General features: G+C 35.1%; 1 protein-coding gene across 1 annotated transcript; it reads left to right on the top strand.

The window, feature by feature from the left end:
• Positions 1–262: 262 nt before the first annotated feature.
• Positions 263–2,067, top strand: LOC131036133 ((+)-neomenthol dehydrogenase). The gene is given in 6 exon segments (XM_057967947.2): positions 263–575; positions 666–927; positions 1,115–1,195; positions 1,283–1,462; positions 1,566–1,661; positions 1,663–2,067. Coding segments are annotated over 6 exon segments (957 nt in total). The 5' UTR covers positions 263–546; the 3' UTR covers positions 1,972–2,067.
• Positions 2,068–23,157: the final 21,090 nt, after the last annotated feature.

Raw genomic sequence — 23,157 nt, 5'->3', positions numbered from 1 at the left:
TTACTTTTAAGAAACGTCGTAACCCATCCTTCATTCAAGTCGTTGGTAAGTTATATACGTGTGGGACGTTGATTGGTTGGCTGGCCAGCTGATGGGGCTTATTTTTTAATAAATAAAATCGGAAAAAAATGACATAAGGCTTGCGACCTCAACCTAAATCTTAAGAAATTACCACATCTGCCATTTTACCTACTAATCATGACAGTGTTAAAGAGTAAATAATATATTCAACAATCCTATCACTTCAACACCACAAACATCAAAGTAAAAACCCCCACATAGAAAACTAGAGTGCACACTAACCCATATAAGCCAATCTTCAAAACACTGGAATGTGAATTATAGCTGAAAGACCAAAACAATCTCGAAATGGGCACACCAGTGTGAACATTCTGTTACTCAATCAGAGCATTTTGAGTAGGTCTCAGTCTCAACACACCATTTGTTTATAGCTCAATAGACTGCTTATCTACCCAGGTTAAGGCCCTTACAATTGGGTTAAAGGGGTGGAAACGAACTCATTGTCTAATACCCTACAAGACAGCCATGGACAGCTCTGAATCTCTGAACAAAAGGTACTGATTTTGTCATCTCTTTTTTCTTTTGGTGGGGTTTCACCATTATAGTGGTTTAAGGCATTTAATCCCAGTTAATTTGAATTTCAGATGGTGGAAGGAGGGTACAGTGGGAGTGGTGACAGGGGCCAACAAGGGCATTGGGTATGCAGTTGTTCATCAGTTGGCAGAGCATGGGATCCATGTGATATTAACAGCAAGAGATGAAGAAAGAGGTAAGGCTGCTGTCAAGACTCTGAATGATGAAGGGTTTCATAATGTTGTGTTCCATCAGCTGGATGTGCATGATGAGAGCAGCATCCAAGCGTTTGCCAATTGGATGAATGAAAAACATGGGAAACTTGATATTCTGGTAGGATCCAGTTCACTTTTAAATTTTTTAATGATGGATCATAAAGCATAACAGTTTTTAAGCCTTTAGCCATGGAATTCTCTTTCATTTAAGATTGTCTAGCTTGCTCCAACACAAAGTACACCTTATTCCTCTTTTCAGTCCACTTGGACTATCATGGTATTACTGATCAATCTTGAAAATACAGGTTAACAATGCTGCAATATCAGGGCTTACAATAGATTATGACATTGTGAAGAAGAACAAAAGCAATCCCACCATGTTATTTGTAAGTACCTTTACTAACATGGATTATATTTCAAGATTTCATTCAATTTGAGATTTTTTATTAACAGTTTAGACGTCTTTAAAAAAGACTCCACCTGGAAGCACAGTGGAAGGAATATCTGAAACTTATGAAATGGCAAAGGAGTGCATTGAGATTAACTATTATGGCACTAAAAGAATGGTGGAAGCTTTTCTGCCCCTTTTGAAACTTGCTAGTGAAGGTGGTGGTAGAATTGTAAATGTAACTTCTCGTGCTGGAGTCTTAGAGGTAAGTTTAGCAAAATAACATGTTTAGCAATAAATATTATATACAATGTCTCTTAAATCAAGTACTAATTTATTTATTTTCATTTGTTTGGCACTTGATATAGTATATTCCAAGTATGACTCTGAGGCAACAATTGAGCAACCTCCACGACTTGACAGAGGATAAAATTGATGCATTTCTACAAAAATTCTTGAAGGATTTTCAAGAAAGGGATGTTAAAAATCAATGGTTGGCCTATTTCATATTCAGCCTACTTTGTTTCTAAGGCTGCTCAAAATGCTTATACTCGTCTTCTTGCACACCAACATCCTGATATGTATATAAATTGTGTTCATCCAGGATTTGTAAAGACTGATTTAAATGTAGATGTGGGAAAACTATCAATTGATGAAGGAGCAAAAGGTCCTGTCATGGTAGCCCTTCATCCTCCAGGCTCACCTTCTGGTCAATATTACGATGAAACAGAAATAGGTGACTTTAATGTCTTACCCAAAACAGATGGTCCATAGGGTAGACATAGATAACAGTTGTAGGTAAATGTAACAATGGATAATTTGGCTCATGGAAAAAGCATATTAATTAAGAAAATAAATTTATTCTATAAATCTTTCTTTCCAAAAATACTAGATTTTAAAATAGTTTAACAATGTATTTGTTCAAAGTTTCTAAATTCATTTAAAACTTTAAATGGTAAATTATGGTCATATTATTTTTTAGTAAAAATTAACAACAATATAACATCATTTTTAAATTAGTTAGATATTTTTTTAACATAATGTGTAAGTTTTGCAATAATATATAATCTAAAAAATAAAATGCGTATTTTTATGTTATTTTCTATTTAGCTTTGTGTTTATTTTGAAGAGAGTGTTTTGATACATTGATACATAGTAAAATTCTATGTGAAATTGAGTCCCTTTCCTAATATCATCTATTTATTCATTGCAAACATTCCCATACATTTATCTCTTACTTCATCCATATGTTCACATATCTTCATTCATTTATAGACATGAACCTTTCAAATTTAAAATTGAACTTGTCAACCCCACCATTCTCTATAAGGATTGCGAAACTCAAATTATGTATATTTTATTACTGTTCATCGACATCCCACATCTCAATATTTATTTTACACATCAAAGAGTGTCCTTATTTATAATACACAATTCTCTTATTATTCTAAGGCATAACTATATTTCAATTGATGCAAATAAAAGGTATCTAATTCCTCATTATAATGCATCATCACAATTTCAAGCAACTCCTACTTTAAGAATTCATGATGTGAAGAAATTGTGCCATATGATAACATGTCAATCCTAATCATTTATAGATATCCCTTGTATACAACAAAAAATTGCAACCCATATAAGAAGTATGCATGGTTTAACTAGAATATAATGTTTTTCCATTCAAAAAGTTCACATTACTCTAGTTTCATTTAATTTTGTAAATGAAAGAAAAAAAACATTATTTCTAAACTGATAGAACAATTTGCAAGTTTTGGAAAAAGCAAAAAGAACAGAAAAATTATATCAAATGTTGTAGTTGCAACTGTCTTGGTAGATGTATTGTAGTACCGCTACCCTAATCAATCTCTAATCTCGGTTTAATCTTGGTTAGTTTATCTTAATAAAATGTTATAGTCAGATGTTTGATTTAACGCATAGCTATTGATGTGGTTTTCACACTAGTTGTATGCAAGTTGTTTAGTGTTCCTATTTCGTGGTATTAATATCGGGCTAACGCTTTCATTAAATTTTATATATGTATGCATGTATGACTCTTGGTTGCAGGATATTTCAGGTACAACGCCGCATGAGTGCGAGGTTCGTCTTCACCTGGATGTACAGGTTTGAGAGTACCTCTTTTATCCTTAGAGTTGGAATAGGTGGTCGTAAGACCCTAGTTGACCTTAGTCGTGCTCAAGTGAGCATCGTCAGTCGTCATCGGTAATCCCTTTTTGGTTGGGTTTGCGAGTCGTCTGTTTGGTTGATTTTCTCGATTTGCGTGCTTGGTGTGTATGGTTAAATTGATTAATTAGTCCTTAGTAATTATTTTGATTAAATATGTATTTGTGCATTAGAGATTAATGGACTTGATTAATCGGGATTTCGTTATGCGATTTTTTTTATCGATATTGGATTGCTCATTTTAATTTGGGAGTAAGTTCAATTAAATAGCTGATTTTGATTAGTAAATGCATCTTGTATATGATGTCGAAAAAGAAAGTGTTGTATTTAATTGCCATAGATTAAATTGTATTCTGTTGGCTTTTGAAATTAGAAAGGGTAAATTGAATTAAATGAGAAAATCGATTTGGAATTGAAAGCAAGTTAATTTGTTGCTATAGTTAGAAAAGAATTATTTTGAGAATTATTTTTAAATAAAAATTTTAATTTCCAAAAATGGAATTTTTGGTCAACTCTTCCATATAACCTAATTTTTGGAAAAATTTTGGAGGATGGATATTTTTGGAAAATTTTTGGTTGGAAAGGAATTTTGGGATGAAATTGGGGGTTTTGGGAGGAAGGAAGGGATGCTGGATCTGACAGGATTGGGCTCTCCTTCAGCTATTCCAGGAATGCGTATGAAGGTAGGATTTACCTTAACTGTTCTTCCTTGTTGTTATGGAAATGGTCTATTGGGTGAATGAAATTGATTGTTGTCAAAATCCAATCTTTTTAAATATTGTTATCAGATTTAAATTTGGATTTGTGGGTTTAGATCCATGTTTTTAGCTTGTGTTCTTCAAGAAATTCATGGTTGTATCATTGTGTTAATATGATTCTTTTTGCCATGCCTGGGTTTTGTAAATAAAAATAAATTTAATTGAGGTGTTGTAATTCCTCATTTCTTTTGGGTGTTTAAAACCCATTTCTGTTTGGAAAGAATGTTTATCATCAAAGAAACTTGATACCAAAACATAGTTCCTTTTAAATCGAACCTTATTAAATCGAACCTTATTAAACCGAAATTATAAATAAATTTTGTAGTGGGCGTTTTTTTTAGTTTCGGACTGTGCTTTTGAGCGAAACCCTTGGTTTGGGGTTGGACTGCGGGGAGCAGAGCTCCACCCGCTCCTCCTCCCCTCTCCCGCTCGTTTCCCCGCTCCCGCACCAGTAACAGCGGCCGCAGCTCACTCTGGTGGCCGCAGGGACCGCGGTGGTCGCAGGGCGCCGCGGGACTTGCGGGCACCACAGTGGCGCAGCCCACGCGGACTCCCGCCTGCGGCTAGGGTTGGGCACCCAGCCATCCCCGTTGGGAGGTGGGCCCCGCCTTCGCCCTTTCTAAAATGCTTTTTTTTAAATTAGTTTTTTTTTAAAATGTTTTTTTTATGTATTTTTTTTAGTATTCAAAAAAAAAAAATGCATATAATATTTTTAAATATTATTTTAATGTTAAGTTTTAATTAGTTTCTTAATTATGATTAAGGTGGCATAATCATGATAAATGGTAAATTTGATAATGACTAATTTTATAATGGAGTTTATAGGTTAATCATTATTCAATTTCATTTCATGACTTATGCACTCCTTCTAATTAACTTCTAAAACTGTTAATTTCGCAATTGAATATTATTGATTATATTCTGATTGATCTTGGACTAATAAATTTATATCTTACCTTCTAGCTGATTAGGGAAGTTGGCTCATTGAGGTAGTATTGTTTAAAAACAAAATAGAATATTATGTTATTGGAAAAGTGTTGAAATATGTTATAATTACTAATTGATGATGTTAAATATTATTCCAGAACATATCATTTGAGTAATTGAGAAGTAAGTGAAATATTTATCGTTGGATATTTGAAATTTAAACCATGTGCTTTTGGAAATGATTATCTTCATTAGATTCTCTTTTTATAATTATATTTCCGTGATCTGTATAAAGCATCTGGCTTGAGAAATAATATGAAACTGTAGAGGTTGGTTTTGAGCCAGTATGTCAATGACGTTTTGATTGGAGATTAAATATCTTATTTAATTGATTAATGGTTGTTTGAGATTTATTACTATGAATTGGTTTAAAAACTCATTATGGCTTAATATGTCTGTTCAATGCTTTGAACCTTAGAGAGTTAGAAATCCAAGAACAACTTATCCCTAGATGAAGTAGACAACTGTAATCTGATTTGGATCTTGTAGAAAACTTGATCGACGTTTTAAGTTTAGATCAATTCGGAAAGATTGCATCTGTTGAATATTGTCTGTTCCGATTATTGCCTATGCGAGTTTAATTTCTGTATTCGCTTTTAATTATGAAATGGCAAGAGTGCTTTGTTTGATAGGACCCTGTCGTATGGCTTGACTTGGGGTACCTGTTTCAGTCCTCGGTTTCGAGTTGACTGTTGCTTTGTGGTAGTGTCGTACTTGGTCTTATCCTCTATGCAAGAGTCGAATGATGATTTGTGGTTGACCATTGTTGGTCGGGTCTCTAGTTTGAGTACCATCAGTAAGTGTTCATCTTTTGAGTCGTGTTTGACCAGATGGTTGTTTCTTCCTTCTTGAACTCCGTTCGTCTGACCATGCCTATTCCCTGGTTTTGAGTTCGTCGGAGTTTAGTCTAGTGTCGTATGGGAAAGTGGCTTTCGATTGGGGGCCGCGCCCAGAGTGGCTGCTGGGTAACCCGTCGAAGGTGAGTCTAATAAGTGATAACCTAACAGTAGATTAGAATGTAATTTATAAGTAAGATAATGTGCCTCACACATGGGACGAGTGCTAGCATAGACCCGACATGCTGTGAGAAGGCCTGAAATGGTAAACCACCATCCTTGTCTTCACGAGAGGATGTGTGGGTCCACATGAGGCTTGGATGGGCCGGAAGCTCGTATTAGGTTGCCAGGGTAACCCAATGTATGGGGTCGGGACCTATGAAGATTTGCCATGGTATCCATACCAGGTTGTGTGATGACACTTGTCCCTACGTTCGCTAGTGTGTTGTCGTTTTGTCCTGTTAGGAGTACCTTTGTGGGTCATCCTTTTGTCTTTGCCCTTGTGAGTACCTAGTTTCATGTTAGACCTTGGGTGGTGATGGCTCAGCTTTGTGGATGCTCCAATGGACCTTTGTTTTAGCTTTGATTATGTTCAGTTGGATCCTGTTCTTTTCAGGGATCGTTTATGTATTATTTGACCGATGTGGTCATTTGTATATTGTTTATATTTTTCCTTGATGGCCGGATTGTAATGGTGTAATCCTCTTGTATTCTTAGCTTTATTATTTATCGGAGGGGTCTTGCAGTTGAGCAGACCCGGAGATGTAGCCCTTTAGGGGTGAACTCCGAGATCATTATGGTGTTATGTGATGTATTCTCTTATGTTTCCTTTATTCAGCTTTATCATGTATGAATAGCTTACGTTAGAATGTATAAGTGGATAAGATGGAATTAACTTTAAATGCTTATATTCAGTTCTTTCTTGAATGCCATGTTGATCGAATGCTTAAGTGGTTTAGATGAGATTTATCGTAGATGCATGTATGTAATCGTCTTTTATAATGCAATAAATTGGAATATGAAATAATGTAACTTAGAGTAATGGAACATATTCAGTTGTGTTAAGGAAATTTAGTATGGTTGAAAAGAATCTCATATGTATGTGATGAAATTCTAGTGTGTTAGAATAGTAGATGTTTGGCTTGTAATTTTTAATGAAAAGCTTGAATGAAGATTAAGGATAGATCTCAATGGTTGAGTCATTGCTTGTGATGTATATTTCCATCTTCTGAAAGAAATTATCCTGATTAAGAATTATCTCGTTGTTAAGATAATCAGCTTATTGGATTAATTGTGTGAGTTAAGTGAATTGTGAAATTTAAGTAATCTCGTTGGGAAACTCTTTAGGTGTTAGTTGAAGTCTTCCGCTATGTAATTTTGAATCTTTGATATCTTGTTGTATCTTAATGTGGTGTAACTTTAAAAAAAAAAAAAATTATTGCACTCTATTCTTGTATTTTGGCTTACCCCTTCGGGGTTTCCTGGCGGGGCATTACATTTGGTATCAAAGCCAAGTTGCAAACACTGGGATCTCTGGTGTCGCGTGTGCCCTCTATTGGTGTGAGGTGTATCGACCTTATGTGTATGCTTGTCCTCCCTTGTGTATGTGAGTGATTGAGCAGACCTGAACTTGTGTGTAACGAGTGTGTTCACACCTTGTTCTCACCTTCTTGATGTTGGTGTTTGAGTGTTTTTATGTGCATTGTTGCTTATTGATGTCTAGGTCTATGATTACTCTTATTTTGAAAGAGAGTCGTATGTACCTTCCCTTATTGAGTGTTATACTCTTTAGACTAATCCATTTGGGTTGGTCCGTTCTTGTCTTGATTCTGAAAGTGCGTATTGTGATTGTTTAAGATTATGATCTAGCTTAGTGTGGTCCACTTGAAGGACTAGTATGGCAATTATTGAATGCTTATTTTGTAGAAAATTAAATGATCATCACCATTCCTCTCTCTCTTTCTGGAAAGTAAAATGATTAGGATATGTGTAATTATCGCTGATTGAGTTTCTTGTTGCAAGAGAAAGGCTGTGACTTCTTGAACCCTTGTGTGAACCCTATGATGCTTATGTTTTTAGATTATTAAAGGGGCTATGGGTTTTAAAGTTCATATTGGTTATTGGGAGAAAACTGTATGTGTACGTTTAAAGAATTCTCCATATGTATCTTGTAGGAGTAGCATGATTAAATTCTACCTTAGTAAGGTGCATTGCTATGCGAATAGTTGAATTATGTGAAAATGCTTGGTTTGTAGAAGAAGTATTAAAAAGAGCATGTTATTGTAGCTTCGAGAGAGTATTAATGTGTTCCCTGAAAGATTGTATTATGTGTTTTCCGAAAGATTGTCGTATGTGTTTCATTAAACCAGTTTGATTGAAGATTTATTTTAGCAAATGCTCCATTGAACTCGCTTTTGGGTATATGTAATTACCTTAATGTGTTTAGAAAGTGCGAATGAAAAGCTTGTTTGATGTGTATGCATTAATATGTTTTATTTGGGTAATAGCTCTTTGCTTATCTTTGATCGTAATGTGATCTTCTCTAATAGGTTGCAAATTATGACATGTGTCTATATTGTATTATTATAAGTGAGTGTTCTTAAGAGGTCTTGCATTATCGAAAAGATTGCCTCTCTTGATCTCTGTTTTGTTTGGAAAACTAGAACCTCCTATTGCAACCATAGTTATTGGAAATGTTTTTGTTAGTCTGATTGTCATCCCTCTAAAACAGCAGCGAAATGAAAACCGTGTAATTAAATGATAGGCTTATAGTGAGAAATTTTATATTATAGTGTGATCTGTTGATCTTGTGTCTTTGTAAGAAACAGTTTGATTATCAAACTCTCTTTCCCTTCTCTTTGCCTAATCATAAGATTTTTAGAAATAGTATTAAGGAATGCATTGATTTAAATAGAATGTTTATAAAACATGTGAAATTGTATGTTTGCATTTGGCTTCTTGAGTGATAGATGAAAGTCTTAAGCTTTAGAAATGAATTTGAATAGTTAGTAATGTGAGTTCGGATGCTTAGTGAAATTTAAGAAAGATATAGGAATGATGTTATTTCCTTATGTAATTGTGAATTGTTAACAATTTCAGTACTTGTATCTAGAGTAAACTTGATTCAGTTATTTATGTAGAAAGCATAATTGAAATCTTCCTTGTATAGATGTTAGCGTACTGAAAAGTACTCCCCGTAAATGTGACTAAACCAGTACTGGTGTATTTGTGTGTATTGTAAGAAACCAGTGCTTATTATACGTGCCCACGGATTGGTGGGGTAATCAACCATGGAGGATATGTGCTTATGAGTATGGGAAACCATACTGTTTATGTGATGTTGCTTATTTGTTTCCCTGCTGAGTACCAAACCTCGGGTTGTGGGTAACTCAGTATGTTAAGGGGTAGTATTCGAAGTAACCGTTCCTTGAATAGTATGGATTGGCGTACGAGTAATGTCAGCGCGAAGCGACGTTAGCTTCTCTACTTCGAGGAATGATATAGTTGTACTACTAAACTGTATCAAGGTGTACTCAATACTTTCCCTTTGATGAATCTATTTATAGGTTTATGTGTGTTAGCCTATTCCTTTCCTTTATTTGAGCATTTGGATGGTGATTCTTGTGTATAGTGATGGTGTAATTTGGAGGATCCTTTGCCTTGTCTTCATGAAAGGTAGGTTTATTCACATGTGCTGCCAGTTAGTATGTGTTGGTGGGCATGTGGGTGGACCCTAGTCATGTATAACTCTGACTTACGGCGAGTATCCTTCTAGATACGTCGCTATGCGGGATGTGACTTGCGCGTGCTTTTTTCGCGAGGTACACTACCATGCGAGATACGTCCATTGTGTGTTTTCTCCACTTGGGGTATTGCCATGCCGCGTGACGACGTGATGCGGGGTGATGTCGAGGTGCACACCGCCATGCCATGTGGGTAGTGTGACTAGGTCGCACCACATGATGAGCTACTGCAATAGCTAGTCAGTTGTTCCTTCCTTCCTTGTTGGTGGCTAGATGTTAGTCACATAGTGATGTTATGTGCAGTTGTGACATTCTTATTATTTCTTTGGGGATCAGCAATTTATTTTATCTTTGACTTTGAAGGTTTAGCCACGACCTTGTGATCTTTTGCACTTTTGACTTGGTGTTGAAATTCCGGATTATTTTCTTGCCTTACTGTTGGAATTGATGATTTATTATCTTTATTCATCTGTACTTTGGTGGCTAAACTGGTTTATCCTTATTGTTTTCGGATGCTGGTCTTGTGTCGAAATGTGAAATTCCTCTCCAAGGACGTATGATACGGAATTGGTAGAGTGTGTGCGAGGAAGTTGATGTAGGGAACCTTGAGGATGGGGGTATGTGAGGCTGTGTTGCAGCTAGTAACCACTACCTACCTATGTGTGGTGACTATCTCTTGGAGGCTAACCACCTTGCTCAACAAGGCATATTCACAAAGGTCTGGTATGGAAGGTAGCACCGCTATGGTGTGCCTAGCACCATCGAGCCTTTGAGTGAGATATTGGATTCTTATGATCATATTGTTGTTCTGAGATCAGGCATAGAGATGCTGATCATGCATGTTATCTTTGACCGAGCATTAGACATGCTCACATGTGGCCTTTTGAGTTATGCATTCCAGTTATGTGGATGGTTATTATTTGTATCATGGAGTAAATTGTGTTAACTTATCACTATGTTATGGGACAAAGTCTTTGGAAAGGGTTTTGTATGCCTGGCAAGTGTAATCAATGGAGTTGTTTTGTTGCTCTTATTTATTGGAAGTTAATTTGGTTGTTGAAATTGATAATTAAGCTAGTTCTATTCAATAATATGTTATGATAAAGATGGATTGGTAAAGGAAATTGATCTTGATGGCATGTTTTATGGTCATGTTTGATAGATGATTATGGTAATTGTTGTTTACCTCTTTGTAATGCTTTAATTTGGTGTAATGAAAGGAAGAAAACTCTTGTTTCTCTGCTATGATTGTGGATAATTCCTAGAATATTCTAAAAAATGTATGGTTTTAGATGTATCTTGCCAATGGATAATGGCGTTTGTAACGGATGTAGCAGTAATATTTCATTTATTTATGGAAGGATTTCTATGTGCAATTTGATCTTTGTTGAATGAGTTTCAGGGCTGATGCGTACGACATGTTCTCCATCTAGCCTTACAACTTCTAGGAGTAAGTCGGAACCTAGGGGGGGAGTATGTAGTACCCCTACCCTAATCAATCTCTAATCTCGGTTTAATCTTGGTTAGTTTATCTTAATAAAATGTTATAGTCAGATGTTTGATTTAACACATAGCTATTGATGTGGTTTTCACACTAGTTGTATGCAAGTTGTTTAGTGTTCCTGTAGTCACACAAATCTGTCCATTTTAATTAAATGAATATTTCGTATTTATTTGATTAAAAATCCACTAGCCACCAATTAATTAAATTAATATTTAATTAAATCATCCCCAAACATTCTTCTATTAATTAAATAAATTATTCAATTTATTTTAATTCATTCATTAAAATCAAATTCCCATTAATTAAATAAATAAATCTATTTATTTAATTAAATCCCCCTTTTCCTCTTTTAAATAAATTAACATTTATTTAAATCATTATCCTCCCCCCCCACTTGCATTTTCCTACAAATGCAACTTGCACACATATTGAAATAAATGAATTTTTATTTTAATAAAATCCTATTTTCCCTCACCCACCAAATCCACTTGCAAAATCTAATCCCCTTCTAGATTCTTCTAACCCCTTCCTAATTAACCTAATCCATCCCCTAATTATTGTCACATTCCTAAGCAAAATGGAGTCACTTCTCAAATGGCCCAAAGTCTTGGATAACCATTGAAGGTTTTCAACCTTCAACCACCAAAAACCCCAAAGTCTTTGAAAACCATTAAAGGCTTCCAACTTTCAACCACTTAATCCACAAAGTCTCCAATAACCATTAATGGTTAATTCAACTCTCCCACATGGTTAAAACATTTGTTTTGACTCAACCTCTACCCAACCCAAGGGTCTCATCAGGTCATTAATGCTTTGACCATGATTATCTCTTAATCATTTGCACAAAGGTTTATCCTTGGATTAACTCCTAATCCAGTGGGTAATCCTAATTTAGGCTTGACCCTTAGCCTTTAGATAACCATGAAGTCTTCTCAGGCATTCAATGCCTCCAACCTCTTCTCTCAACCCAATCCTATGTTGACATTTGTCACCATTTCATTGGTGCAAATTGTGCACATGGATTCCCAACTTTCAAGCTTGACCCTTGATTAAACCTTTTAATCTTGGCCATCCATTGCTCCATTTTCCCTATAAATAGAGCCCATTCCTTCATAATCCAGATCCTGAAAACTTGTAAGCATTTAGACTATAGCCATTTTAGAGAGCATTTAGCATAGCATAACTAAATCTTGTCTTTTTGGTAAAATCAATCATTTTAGCATTAAAAATAGCTTTTCATTTCATGTTTGGAGCTATTCTATAAATCTCAATCCTCCATAAGCATCCATAGTGCAAAAAGCTGCTGAGAGCTACACTATTTTGGAACTTGGAGAGGAGAGGAACAAGGGAGAAAGGAGCTAATATCATGTTAAGAGATAGTTGGAGATATCTCATTGTCTTACTTCTTTAGTTAGATTCATTAGCATGTTTTTAGTGTCTCCTTTGGAATGCCTTCATTTGTTTTAGTTTTTGATTGACTAACTTTAACATCTTGTGTGTTTTGTGTTGTTTGATCATAAACTAACCTTGTGCCATTTAGGAGGGCATCATTTGGTGAACCCGACGTGATCATAACATCTTGTGTGTTTTGTTTTGATTGATCAAGAACTAACAATAAGCTATACAGAGCATCAGGCTCCCCTACATATCAGCAAAATACCAAAAACATTCAGAAAATGTCCTGAAGAAAATACAAAAACATTCAGAAAAGTAAAGAAAAATCATGCATCCAAACGGTGAACAACCACTCCGGTGGCACCTTGGGTAAGTGCGATGGTAAAAACCTGGCAAACAGGCGCCACTCGTAAAGGCAATGGCTCTAGTATCTTTTAGGCTCATTGCGATCACATTTATGCACACATACATCCATCCATCCCAACCATGGCTTGTTATTTGATCTGCAACTAAGAAAGTACTCCACGCGTCTTGCATCCCGCTTTTCATAGTCCGGTCTACAAACTGGGGGCAATCCCCTTACCCTCGTGATGGAAGTGGATTCTACATTGTCTCATATGATTCATTACGCTCTTCATTCAGGCAATCTTCAGAAAATATCAAAAACATTCAAAAATGACTCTCAAAATACCAAAAACATTCAAAATTGTTTCACAAAATCCAAAAAAAAAAAAAAAAAAAACATCAGAAAACCCATCAAAAATCACACAAAAACATGGCAACACATTGTACATACTCATCCATGCCGATACCAAAACAAGCATTGACAAAATACTCACACAAATGACCACTTATCACTCGACCAACACAATCAACATCAACAATCCAAACTGTCTTAATCAAGGATGCATCCTTCCTTATCAAAAACAAAGACAAGATGACGTTTTCTTTGACAAGAAAATTCTGTTAAGCTATCAAATGCTTGGTTGATTCATGAGTAATTCATTTGTTTATCTGTATCGGGATCTTTCAGCATTGTTTTGTATCGTTTGCGCATTATTTCCGATGAAGTTCTGGGGCATGTACTAATGGTGTCTACGTGGGAAGTTCACTAAGCTACGTGATCTTATGCAAAATGCAGTCATAGATCACTACGGCTTGCTGACTACAGCGTATACCTCGACCATATGAGCATGAGCCATTACCAAGGATCCTTATTCTTTATTCTTTATGTAAATATGCTGTTTGGTTGCAGGTACAATGCTCATCTTTTGGTTCCTCTTCCTCCAAATTGGATAAAGGTTTTATTTTTTAGTACGGTATGCACTTGTCTCAGGATATGATCAGCCTAAGATCAAGGAGGACGATCCAAGTCATGCACGAAAGGAGATAATCCTTGTCTGTTCCGCAAGCAATACTCAGGTCAACTTGATCCATTATATCAAGTTGCTTGTATTAACTTGCTATATCAAATCCATGTAAGAAATACTCTGGTCATCTTGAATCTTTATGTCAAGTTGCTTGTATTTTCTTACAACATTTTAAAAGCTCAATGATGAAAAATAAAGCACTATGGATCATCATTCCATCTCATTTGTATATATTGCATTTCGTTGCATTCCACCCATCAATACATTCATAATAGTTGCATATCATGCATACATAGTCATAATAATGCATACTCTATTTTCCTCTTCTTCCATAGGAATGAGTCATAGGTTTTCCCTTTCTTCTACCTAACATCGAACCCACCCCCCCTCACCCTCCCCATCTCGATAATCAGCATCACATACCCTACATCATTTCTCAATCAACCCAATCAAGCCACGTTCATCACCATCCATCTCTAAATAGGAGGGATTGTGTTTCCCATCCTCAGTCATCCAATAAGCCAAGCAAGTTACTCTGTCTACACAGATACATCGACTCACACACACCTAGACTATCAACAGATACTCTGATCAAGTATCTTCGGGTCTCAACAGGTAATCGATCATGGTAATCCTAGACTACATCAGGCATTTATCATAATGGCCTAGTCTCAACGGGGCTACCATGATTCCCCACAACCATCCATCACACGCACATACTATCAATTGATCAACCAATCAAACACAATCCGATTGAGTGCGAGGTTCGTCTTCACCTAGATGTACAGGTTTGAGAGTACCTCTTTTATCCTTAGAGTTGGATTAGGTGGTCGTAAGACCCTAGTTGACCTTAGTCGTGCTCAGGTGAGCATCGTCAGTCGTCGTCGGTAATCCCTTTTTGGTTGGGTTTGCGAGTCGTCTGTTTGGTTGATTTTCTCGATTTGCGTGCTTGGTGTGTATGGTTAAATTGATTAATTAGTCCTTAGTAATTATTTTGATTAAATATGTATTTGTGCATTAGAGATTAATGGACTTGATTAATCGGGATTTCGTTATGCGATTTTTTTTATCGATATTGGATTGCTCGTTTTAATTTGGGAGTAAGTTCAATTAAATAGCTGATTTTGATTAGTAAATGCATCTTGTATATGATGTCGAAAAAGAAAGTGTTGTATTTAATTGCCATAGATTAAATTGTATTCTGTTGGCTTTTGAAATTAGAAAGGGTAAATTGAATTAAATGAGAAAATCGATTTGGAATTGAAAGCAAGTTAATTTGTTGCTATAGTTAGAAAAGAATTATTTTGAGAATTATTTTTAAATAAAAATTTTAATTCCCAAAAATGGAATTTTTGGTCAACTCTTCCATATAACCTAATTTTTGGAAAAATTTTGGAGGATGGATATTTTTGGAAAATTTTTGGTTGGAAAGGAATTTTGGGATGAAATTGGGGGTTTTGGGAGGAAGGAAGGGATGCTGGATCTGACAGGATTGGGCTCTCCTTCAGCTATTCCAGGAATGCGTATGAAGGTAGGATTTACCTTAACTGTTCTTCCTTGTTGTTATGGAAATGGTCTGTTGGGTGAATGAAATTGATTGTTGTCAAAATCCAATCTTTTTAAATATTTTTATCAGATTTAAATTTGGATTTGTGGGTTTAGATCCATGTTTTTAGCTTGTGTTCTTCAAGAAATTCATGGTTGTATCATTGTGTTAATATGATTCTTTTTGCCATGCCTGGTTTTTGTAAATAAAAATAAATTTAATTGAGGCGTTGTAATTCCTCATTTCTTTTGGGTGTTTAAAACCCATTTGTGTTTGGAAAGAATGTTTATCATCAAAGAAACTTGATACCAAAACATAGTTCCTTTTAAATCGAACCTTATTAAATCGAAATTATAAATAAATTTTGTAGTGGGCATTTTTTTTAGTTTCGGACTGTGCTTTTGAGCGAAACCCTTGGTTTGGGGTTGGACTGCGAGGAGCGGAGCTCCACCCGCTCCTCCTCCCCTCTCCCGCTCGTTCCCTCGCTCCCGCACCAGTAACAGCGGTCGCAGCTCACTGTGGTGGCCGCAGGGACCGCAGTGGCCGCAGGGCGCCACGGGACCTGCGGGCACCACAGTGGCGCCGCCCGCGCGGACTCTCGCCTGCGGCTAGGGTTGGGCGCCCAGCCGTCCCCGTTGGGAGGTGGGCCCCGCCTTCGCCCTTTCTAAAATGCTTTTTTTTAAATTAGTTTTTTTTAAAAATGTTTTTTTTATGTATTTTTTTTAGTATTCAAAAAAAAAAAATGCATATAATATTTTTAAATATTATTTTAATGTTAAGTTTTAATTAGTTTCTTAATTATGATTAAGGTGGCATAATCATGATAAATGGTAAATTTGATATTGACTAATTTTATAATGGAGTTTATAGGTTAATCATTATTCAATTTCATTTCATGACTTATGCACTCCTTCTAATTAAGTTCTAAAACTGTTAATTTCGCAATTGAATATTATTGATTATATTCTGATTGATCTTGGACTAATAAATTTATATCTTACCTTCTAGCTGATTAGGGAAGTTGGCTCATTGAGGTAGTATTGTTTAAAAATAAAATAGAATATTATGTTATTGGAAAAGTGTTGAAATATGTTATAATTACTAATTGATGATGTTAAATATTATTCCAGAACATATCATTTGAGTAATTGAGAAGTAAGTGAAATATTTATCGTTGGATATTTGAAATTTAAACCATGTGCTTTTGGAAATGATTATCTTCATTAGATTCTCTTTTTATAATTATATTTCCGTGATCCGTATAAAGCATCTAGCTTGAGAAATAATATGAAACTGTAGAGGTTGGTTTTGAGCCAGTATGTCAATGACGTTTTGATTGGAGATTAGATATCTTATTTAATTGATTAATGGTTGTCTGAGATTTATTACTATGAATTGGTTTTAAAACTCATTATGGCTTAATATGTCTGTTCGATGCTTTGAACCTTAGAGAGTTAGAAAACCAAGAACAACTTATCCCTAGATGAGGTAGATAACTGTAATCTGATTTGGATCTTGTAGAAAACTTGATCGACGTTTTAAGTTTAAATCAATTCGGAAAGATTGCATCTGTTGAATATTGTCTTTTCCGATTATTGCCTATGCGAGTTTAATTTCTGTATTCTCTTTTAATTATGAAATGGCAAGAGTGCTTTGTTTGATAGGACCCTGTCGTATGGCTTGACTTGGGGTACCTGTTTCAGTCCTCGGTTTTGAGTTGACTATTGCTTTGTGGTAGTGTCGTACTTGGTCTTATCCTCTATGCGAGAGTCGAATGATGATTTGTGGTTGACCATTGTTGGTCGGGTCTCTAGTTTGAGTACCGTTAGTAAGTGTTCATCTTTTGAGTCGTGTTTGACCAGATGGTTGTTTCTTCCTTCTTGAACTCCGTTCATCTGACCATGCCTATTCCCTGGTTTTGAGTTCGTCGGAGTTTAGTCTAGTGTCGTATGGGAAAGTGGCTGCTGGGTAACCCGTCGAAGGTGAGTCTAATAAGTGATAACCTAACAGTAGATTAGAATGTAATTTCTAAGTAAGATAATGTGCCTCACACATGGGACGAGTGCTAGCATAGACCCGACATGCTGTGAGAAGGCCTGAAATGGCAAACCACCATCCTTGTCTTCACGAGAGGATGTGTGGGTCCACATGAGGCTTGGATGGGCCGGAAGCTCGGATTAGGTTTCCAGGGTAACCCAATGTATGGGGCCGAGACCTATGAAGATTTGTCATGGTATCCATACCAGGTTGTGTGATGACACTTGTCCCTACGTTCGCTAGTGTGTTGTCATTTTGTCCTGTTAGGAGTACCTTTGTGGGTCATCTTTTTGTCTTTGCCCTTGTGAGTACCTTGTTTCATGTTAGACCTTGGGTGGTGATGGCTCAGCTTTGTGGATGCTCCAATGGACCTTTGTTTTAGCTTTGATTATGTTCAGCTGGATCCTGTTCTTTTCAGGGATCGTTTATGTATTATTTGACCGATGTGGTCGTTTGTATATTGTTTATATTTCGCCTTGATGGCCGGATTGTAATGGTGTAATCCTCTTGTATTCTTAACTTTATTATTTATCGGAGGGGTCTTGCAGTTGAGCAGACCCGGAGATGTAGCCCTTTAGGGGTGAACTCCGAGATCATTATGGTGTTATGTGATGTATTCTCTTATGTTTCCTTTATTCAGCTTTATCATGTATGAATAGCTTACGTTAGAATGTATAAGTGGATAAGATGGAATTAACTTTAAATGCTTATATTCAGTCCTTTCTTGAATGCCATGTTGATCGAATGCTTAAGTGGTTTAGATGAGATTTATCGTAGATGCATGTATGTAATCGTCTTTTATAATGCAATAAATTGGAATATAAAATAATGTAACTTAGAGTAATGGAACATATTCAGTTGTTGTTAAGGAAATTTAGTATGCTTGAAAAGAATCTCATATGTATGTGATGAAATTCTAGTGTGTTAGAATAGTAGATGTTTGGCTTGTAATTTTTAATGAAAAGCTTGAATGAAGATTAAGGATAGATCTCAATGGTTGAGTCATTGCTTGTGATGTATATTTCCATCTTCTGAAAGAAATTATCCTGATTAAGAATTATCTCGTTGTTAAGATAATCAGCTTATTGGATTAATTGTGTGAGTTAAGTGAATTGTGAAATTTAAGTAATCTCGTTGGGAAACTCTTTAGGTGTTAGTTGAAGTCTTCCGCTATGTAATTCTGAATCTTTGATATCTTGTTGTATCTTAATGTGGAGTAACTTTAAAAAAAAAAAAAATTATTGGACTCTATTCTTGTATTTTGGCTTATCCCTTCGGGGTTTCCCGGCGGGGCATTACATGTATGAAAAAAAAAAAGGAGGCATAAAAAAGCCATTTAAACTATTTGGAAAAGCATTTAAAAATATAATCTTATGGTTTGTAATGGTTATGGGATATACACAAATTGAATTAAATAAAAAGGCTTAGAATCTTTGAAACATAGGTAAAACAAATTTTAAAAAATCTAGATTTCTAATGACTGACAACAAAGTAACTAAATCTTTTGGTACTTGCCACTAAGGATGCTTCTTTGATTCATGTTGTTGTGCCCTCAAACTGATTGCTGCCTCTTACCCCCCGGTTTCTTTGTGCGTTGATACATCTTTTGTCCCTCCTGTTAGTGGCAATCCTGCATTGATACATCTTGTGTCCCTCCTGTTAGTGGCGATCCTCTGTCCGCAACGGTACCTCTTACCTAGTCGATTGCTTCAAAGGGCGCTGGCATAACTTCTACTATTTGTGTCTCTTTGCCTGCTATGGTTGTTGCTCCCTCTTCTGACACCCTTTTTTCCACTCCGGAAAGTTCAGTGTTGGGCAGTAGCTAAAGTTGAAGATGGTTGGATTACTGTTAAGGAAAAGCATTCAAAAACGTCCAAGCCCTCTTTTGATATGACTCTTCCTTCCCACAAGGGCAAATGAGGGCCTTTGTAGTTGGCTATTTGGGCTGGTTTTACTGACCCTGCTGTCTTTTGGGACAGTCCTTATCTTTGTTTTCGATTGTTCTATCTAGCCAGGCTTTCAAAGCTTTATCTTTCTTTTAATCTGATGTAGAAAGTTTCGGGACCCCTTTAAAACCTGTTTTAGCCACTTAATTAAAAGCTAAAACTTTTTGATAGTGCATAGAGACTTCAATATAATATAAATGGTATAGTCAAACAGAGTATAAATTTTAATTGCAATAGTTTTATACTTCATGCACGTGCCATGAATGGTAGGTACTCAAATTTTCATATATGTCTATGGAATTGGCTGTTGAGTGAAAGTGAGTGAATGTGAGGACGCCCACCTTTGCCAAAGATAGTGCGGAAAGTAATCAGTCAAGTGATCCAATTCCACAAACGTCACAATCCCAACCATACCCACTGCTAAAAGATGGGCTGGATTCACACTAGCCCATATAAGACAATCTTGAAAAAAGTGGATGGTTGAAAGTAAATATCTTGGGATGAGCACACCATTCTGAACATACTGCGACCAGTCTGAGCAATTGGATTACGGTATCTTGGGATGCCACAAATCTAAAAATCTCAACACACCATTCGTTTAAAGCTCAATAGGCTGCTTATATTCCCAGATCAAGAGTTCCCCAATTGGGTTATAAAACTGCAAACAAGCTTATTGTCCAATACAGTTCAAGATAGCCATGGACAGCTCTGGATCTCTGAACAATAGGTACTAAGCTTCTTATTTCTGTTATTTTTTGTTTGTGGGGGTTCATTATAGTGTTTTTGAGGCATTTAACCCCAGTTAATTTGAATCTCAGATGGTGGAAGGAGGAGACAGTGAGAGTGGTAACAGGGGCCAACAAGGGCATTGGGTATGCAATTGTTCATCAGTTAGCAGAGAATGGGATTTGTGTGATATTAACAGCAAGAGATGAAGAAAGAGGTAAGGCTGCTGTCAAGACTCTTAATGATCAAGGCTTTCATAATGTTGTGTTCCATCAGCTGGATGTGCATGATGAAAGCAGCATCCAGGCTTTTGCCAATTGGGTTAAAGAAAAATATGGGAAACTGGATATCCTGCTATTGTATTATATACTTCTTTGCTGCACAATCAGTTTATGTGTTTATTTGAAATCAATTTATTTATTTATTTATTTATTTTTTCCTTCCAGCAGACTGGTTTCTTTTCATGACAATCCTTATGAATAGACATCCTTTATACAGAGCTCATTTCTTATGAACTTGAATGGTTCTGTTTGGAACTAGGGAAGGACCCAAAGGTTGTCCGCTGTAGTATTGTGATATAATTTATTTTAACAATAAGTATGGAGTTTTCTTCTTGTTTAAGTTTGTAATAATTTTTTAAATTTTTTAATGTTAAATATCATTGTGTTTTATAATATATCTGTAATACTCAAATTCAAATAGATCTATAACTGTGAGGATTTCCCCTGCAAACTTGTAAGTACATAATATTTTCTTAGAAAAATGCTTCCTTATAATTCTAGGTTTTGCATCTAAGTCCTTTTTTATAATTATAAAAAAAAATTAAAATCTAAATCTTTTGGTTTTTTCTTATAATTATAATTTTTTCTTGTATCTAAGTTTTTCAATTTCTTCTAATGCTTTTTAATTGAGACCATTTAGTTGGCTAATAAAATTTATGAAAATACAGATTAATAATGCTGCAGTATTGGGACTTGCAATAGATTATGACATTTTGAAGGTCAACAATAGTGATCCTGCCAAATTGTTTGTATGTCCTTTATCCACTTTAATCATTCTAAGTTTTTGTTACATTTGATATCATCTTACTAACTTTTTTGTTTAAACCTTATGTGAAAAAGACTTCCCCTGATATCACAATGGAAGGAATATCAGACTCTTATGAAATGACAAAGGAGTGCAAAGGAAAAGAAACATTATTTTTAAATAATTTAAATATAATAAATACAAGATAATATTGAATATTTTAAAATTATTTAATTGAGATAGCAACAATATTATGTATTTTGTAAAATAATAAAAGAGAGATTAAAGGCTTATTTTTTAATCAACAATAAAATATTTTATTGAATTCCATGTTTAGATGGTTTAAATTAGTGCTCCACGATCCTTTTAAGATGTATTGTTCAAATAGATTGTAAAATTATTTATTTTGTACTCTAAATCAAATTCCTATATCATCTTCAAATTGACTTTCACTTAAAATAAAAATAAAAACATCCATATCTTTTAATATTTGTAATATTATCACCTCACTAACTCAACGTATCAAAGCTCATTAAGAATTCATAGGATATAATTTTTTTTCTTATTACAATGCTTTATATACAAATGCAATCATTAAATTTTGACTAGCCAATGTTTTAGATTAGAATATATGTGTGTATATCCTTCACTTATTATGATTTAGTTTTAAATAAAAATTATATATAATTTTTTGTTAATTAGATACATAATTTTTCTTCTATATTTTATAAAATATATAATTTAATTTTTTTGGGGGGCAAAGAGGTGAACTCCATACATTGATATTATAGAATAATAAATATTACAAATAGTTGCATAGAGAACATAAGGTTGAGCTAAAAGAGAGCTCGAAATCAATGAAAGAGGAAAGAAACCACAACATAATACATACCACACCCATATCATATTGTTATAGATTACAATGAAATTTTTGCATCCCTGTAGTTAAGAGAAGAAAAATAGTATGATCAAAAACAATGCTTGTGAGTGTGAACCTATCCATTGAATTGTTACATGGCAGCGGCCTTTGGAGATCTATTCAAATTCTTGAGCATGTTCAACTCCAACAATGCAAGAACTATCAAGTTCAACATACATATGAATAATATTGAAAACAATAATGCAACGTAAATAGAGTATAGTTTAAAATTTGTTATACGCCTTTCATTATATAAACGCAATATCTTGGGAGAGGTAGAGAGCAGACTTTGTATTATTTTTCTTTGGTAAATAAAGACACATTTCTTCCAATAATACCAGCGTAAGAAAGCTTCTATTTTATCCATCATACGAACTAGGAGCAAGGGCCCACTCCTTGGGAAAGCTCGGTGATGTTTTTTTTTTTTTGTTTGTTTGTTTAGTTTGATAAAATACTTTGTGATTTGAGTTTGGTTTGTAATAGTTCTTTAACATTTCATTCTCATATTATTAGTTTGATGAGAATATTTGTTAACTCTTAATAAATTATTTGTTTTATTTTAGAATTTGTTGTCTGTGTAGTTTCTGTTGTCAGGAAGTGACAATTCCTGTCACCAGAATTATTTTGAATTTTAGTAGGTTTATTTTCTAGTTGCATTTCATCCCCACTCATCTTTCTACCTACAACCCTTGTGCTAATAGTCAAGACACCTTTCGTAAGCTTACGATCCCTGGATTGACACATATAGACCAAGTTGAATCTAGTGATTAATTCCTCTTATTTCTTTACCCCAGTGTTGGCCTATCATTTTGGTGTTGTTGTCGAGGAAAGGTGTCAAAGGCCTATTAGCTTGGTGAGTTGAGTTAGGACCAAAGCGTTAGGAAGAAAGTTCATGCAATTGTCAACCTTGTCTAGGTGACTAATCCTAATTTGCATTGTTTAAATCATATAGATGCATGGTTTGAATTTTTAGGTAGATCTTAGAA

This window comes from Cryptomeria japonica, chromosome 10 (genome assembly GCF_030272615.1).
Source record: "Cryptomeria japonica chromosome 10, Sugi_1.0, whole genome shotgun sequence".
NCBI classification, from domain to species: Eukaryota; Viridiplantae; Streptophyta; class Pinopsida; order Cupressales; family Cupressaceae; genus Cryptomeria; species Cryptomeria japonica.
Note: the sequence above shows the minus strand (reverse complement) of the source record. Positions and strands in the feature narration are given on the sequence as shown.